At 36.5% G+C, this 4,920-nt stretch overlaps 1 protein-coding gene across 1 annotated transcript; it reads left to right on the top strand.

Annotated features, from left to right (window-relative positions):
* The first annotated feature begins 3,258 nt into the window (after nt 1–3,258).
* Nucleotides 3,259–4,618, top strand: LOC112419396 (uncharacterized). The gene is made up of 2 exons (XM_024777041.1): nt 3,259–3,321; nt 3,998–4,618. Exons 1-2 carry the CDS (start codon nt 3,259–3,261, stop codon nt 4,616–4,618), a joined length of 684 nt encoding a protein of 227 aa, XP_024632809.1.
* Nucleotides 4,619–4,920: the final 302 nt, after the last annotated feature.

Raw genomic sequence — 4,920 nt, 5'->3', positions numbered from 1 at the left:
CAAGTGTACAGGACCATAGGCAAAGTTAATCAATTTCAATAGGTCTTGGAAGAACAATAGAGAGCAAAGGAATCTAAAGCATCTGAAGAAAACAGCGTCTGAAGCTATGAAGTGCTTCTGAAGTTTCAAGTGCCTCTGAAGTGATGACGTCATCAGAAGCAGAAGCTCATCAGAAGCAGAAGTCCATCAGAAGCAAGATTTCATCAGAAGCTATATCATCACCAGAAGCTACAGTTGATCAGTAATTTAAACTGAAGTTTCAAAGGAGCTGTTTTTCGTTTTAATCTCGTCTAAGAAAACGAAGAATTGAAAGGGAGGTATCAACGGTCATTTGAAAAGCACTGGGTGCTTGTCCTTCATTGAAGAGTTGACAAAGTACAAGTGTACAACCACTACCTCCACTACTCTGTTTTTGTCTATGCTACAAGACAAGACAACAGCTCTGCCTGCAGAAATGTTCCTTCAAGATAGGAATGAATTTGAATTTGATCCGTCATAGGACTACACCCAAATCAGGCAAAAGATTACTGGTGGATGATCAAAGGAACTCAACGACTCTTTAGACGTGCTAAAAATCTCAACGTCTCTCTACTCACCTCTATATAAAGGAGTAAAGACTTGAAGATTGGCAAGAGACATCAACACAAGTTAAAAGCGCCAAAATTCTGCCAAATTTGATTCTATAAAACACTTTTAATTTCTGCACTGATTTGATATATCTTAGAAATTCTTAAGTCTAGAGTCTTTATTGCATTGTATTGTGAACACCACTGATTGTATATCAAGTGTTCAAAGTCAAACATATTCTGTGTAATTTTGTTTGAATAGAAGTCTCTCGCCTGCGTGCTTGAGCATTAGAAGACTCTTGCTTTAGTGCTTGAGCATTGGAAGTCTCTCGCCTGCGTGCTTGAGCATTTGAGAAGTCTCATACTAGTGAGTATTGAGCATTTGTAATCTGTGTGATTATTAGTGGAAATCTCCTTGGAAGTGCGAGGGGGACTGGACTACTTCCGGTTTGTGGAAGGAACCAGGATAATTGCTTGTGTCCTTCTTTCTTTTCTCTACTCTGTTTTATTCCGCTGCATATCTGATTCTGAACATTACATCAGAAGCACTCCCAACTAGCTTCTGAAGTAATACCAGAAGAAGATTTTTTAAGAGAAAAAGAAAACACAATTCAACCCCCCCTTCTTGTGTTTTTCTCACCTTCACCCTCAACAATTTGAATGACAAGGCATTCCAGGGCATAAGCCCTCAATAGTTGAATGACAAAGCATTCCAGGGCATGAGCCCTCAACAATTTGAATGACAAGGTATTCGAGGGCATAAGCCCTCAACAGTTGAATGATTAACATTCCAGGGCATGAGCCCTCAACAGTTTATAAGTATGCAATGGACTCAACTTTGTGTATATCAACATACAACTCAACTACAACAACAACGACATGGACAACGACAACTGTGCATAAATAATTATGACTCACTCCACAACTTGGTCAACTATGACACAACGACTCTTAACAACGAGATTCATCAACATAGCATATATTCACATGGATATATATATATATATATATAATACATCAATCAGTAAGCAATCATATTCTTGGTAAATAATGCAGTCACATATAATCAATACTATAGTCTAAAGAATCCAATCCAGCAGTACACATTACATGGTACACGAAACACCAGATATTCACGTCAAACCAAATTAGATTCATCACAACATAGGTTAAATACACTTAAACACCTTAATTGAACTCATAGTACTTCTAGTTTTGAGCTTTGGAATTATCCCATAAGTTTTGGATTAACTTAGAAATGGTTATGCTGAATTTTCATAAGATTTCACTAAGACCTCCTTGGAGTATTTTCATCATATCTCAAAAACTAAAAATCATTTTCAGGTCAAACCAAAGTCATTGGAAAGCTAACAAAATTATCTAAAACTTTCATTTTTACACCAAAACCCAGTTCAAAGCAGAAAGGGGTGAAAAATAGTGAAATAGGAAGGATCCGATTCACAAAAATCGTGCCACGTTTTTGTGCCCAGAACCATTGAATTTTCGGCCAAAAAATCGTGCCGCGCTTGCCAAATCGTGACACGTTTTAACAGCATCAGGTCCAAAAATCTGCTTCTTAAAAAGTGCGATTTTCACCATTTCGTGCGTAAAATTCCAACCGTTAATCGGATTTTGATGCCGTTTTCGCCTACACTCTTCTGACACTTGGCTCTATCATAATCTACAGCTATTTCAAGTCTCAAACACCCCAAAAATCGATTCCCCAAACCTCACATAATCTCTTGTTTGCAAAAACGTTTAGACTCCGACTTTTCAAGCTTAAATTCCAACTTCCATCGACCCAAACCCCAAAACTGATTGGGAACTTAGTCTGTGATCAATCTACAATCTAAGCATCCTTTATCACCCTAATCCATCATATTACCAACTTCTTCCAACGATTCAATTCTACATGCTAACCCTAATTCTCAAATTCATAAACAACTACATGTTAAAATCAATTTCAGAATTTTCATACACTAAGATTATTGAGAGTTAGCCTCACCCTTACCTTGAATTGATGAACAAAGCTCTACAAAAATCAGATTCTCCTCTCTTGGCTCTTCTCCTAGCTTTCTCTTGGTTCTTCTCCCAAAAACTGTTTTTACGTGAAACTGCCTCTGACTTCTATTTTCTAATTTTCTCAATAAATATAACTTCCCAATATTTAATTAACTCCCACTTAATTCACTTAATTCTCATTTAACCCCAAAACTCCAATTAAATCCTAATTCTCACTTATTCTATTAAATAATAAAAATAGCCATTTAATAAAATACACCACACCACAAAATCAACATAAATCATTTAAAATCATATAAAAGACTAAAAATAATTAAATAACAATTAGGGCGTTACATTTTACTTCGGTGATAATGTAAGACGAGTGTGAAATCTTACATATGATGTTTTTGTTGCATCATGGGTGACGACCTTGAAGTGATTTGGTACCACATGCATATATGTGTCGGGATTAACACATATCATATTGGCATGAGTCTTATTTGTTGCATGCGAATGATGGTTTTTGATGATAAGTGTATTTGATGAATACAGAATTGTGAGATTTGGAATTGTTGTATGATTGTGTATATGGAAATTAATTGTTCATGTTTAATTAATTGATACTTGATTTGATTCATTTATGTCAAACTGTTTATGTGGATTATGATTGATGTAAAGCTTACCCCTAATGGTTTTGACTGCCTACTTGTCTGTATTGATGGGTAGACGAAGTGCAGGATTAGTTGCTTTGGTGAGTTGCTTGGTGATTGCTTGGATAGCGGGTGCTATCTCCGTTATCGTTTCCTTAGAGTCTAGGATAGACTCTGATCTAGGTGTTTGTCTTATGATTACTCTAGATCGTTTATTTTGGATTTATTTATGTTTTAGAGATTTACCCATTTGTCGGGATTTGGAGAATTTTTATGATGATGTATTTTGATATCATGACATATATACTTTAGAGGTGTATGATTTATATCCACTGCGACTGTTGAGAATTTTTATACATGCATGTTATTTTGGATTTCGTTGATGACGTGGCGTCTATTTCTTGAATATTTACATTATTCGCGTGTTTTATCGCTTTAATAGAAATAGGGCGTTACAGTATGCATCCCATATCTTACATAAAACATAAGAAACATCTTTGTAGCCACATTTTTATCCACATACCAAGAATATCTCTTACTAAAAACATACCAAGTATAAGGACAGATGTTGTTGCATCTCCGACTTCTTTATCCTGTGTGCGACTCAATTCAATCATAGACTGCAACCACCGTGTGCGAGTTAATTTTATCATTTGTGACAACATAATAGAAACGCAATCCATGCAAATGTGTCATTGTACTAAGCACTAATGAAAGGACTATTTCTAAGTAAAAACCTATACATAACAATGTTGTACAACCTTTCACTCTACAAAGGTCCGCATTCACTCCTGGGTGGCTTTGTCTGGTAATGCCTCGATTGGGAAATGCTTGGCATCAGATTCACATTTTCTAGATTCTTTTGCGGTTGCTGCTCATTGTCGCACTGTTAAAGAGATCGTCCTGGTGTTGTGGGAGGCTCCATCCTCTCCTTGGCTGAAAGTTAACACTGATGGATCTGTTATTGCTGGGCATGCGGCTTGTGGTGGTCTCTTTCGAGACTCTAGGGGCTCTTTCCTTAGTGCTTTATGTTATAACATTGGGGAGGCATCAGTTTACCATTCTGAAGTTCTTGCTATCATTTTATCCATGGAGCACACGTCCTTTCATGGGTGGCGTAATATCTGGTTGGAAAGTGACTCATCTAGTGCTTTGCTGATTATTTCCAACTCTTCTTTGGTGCCTATTATGCTTCGAAACAGGTGGCATAATACCCGTAGTCTTGGTATTCAGATTATTTCTTCTCACATCTTTCATGAAGGTAACTGTTCTGCGGACAGATTAGCAAATATGGGTCATACTATGCAGGGCTCGGTTTGGTTAAATGTGTTACCTTCAGAGTTGCATCTTGATTTCTTTAGGGATAGACTAGGCTTGCCTAACTACAGGTTTCCTTAGGGACATGTAGTCTGCTGTTTTTTTCTTTGTTTTTATATGAGGGTATTGGCCTAGTCCCCCCTCTTCTTGTACAGATTTTCCCTTTTTTTAATAAAATTTTAGAGTTTGACAGCATAGGATGGAGGTTTCCCGCAGTGCCAACCTAGTTGGGATGTCAGTGTTTCATGCTTGTCCTCTCTCCCTACTTAACAAAAAAAAAAAGTTGACTATTTATATTAATTGTTAATTATTTCGTATTACAATAGGAGTAATTATTTATGATTCTATTAATAATTTACAATCAATATTAATTACTTCAATCA

Source organism: Medicago truncatula, chromosome 2 (assembly GCF_003473485.1).
Source record: "Medicago truncatula cultivar Jemalong A17 chromosome 2, MtrunA17r5.0-ANR, whole genome shotgun sequence".
In the NCBI taxonomy this organism is placed as follows: domain Eukaryota; kingdom Viridiplantae; phylum Streptophyta; class Magnoliopsida; order Fabales; family Fabaceae; genus Medicago; species Medicago truncatula.
Note: the sequence above shows the minus strand (reverse complement) of the source record. Positions and strands in the feature narration are given on the sequence as shown.

Coding starts and splice junctions, on each gene's coding strand:
- LOC112419396 (XM_024777041.1), top strand. CDS start 3,259: ATGGTTTTGACTGCCTACTTGTCTGTATTGATGGGTAGACGAAGTGCA. Junction 3,322..3,997: donor GTGCAGGATTAGTTGCTTTG/GTGAGTTGCTTG, acceptor CACTCTACAAAG/GTCCGCATTCACTCCTGGGT.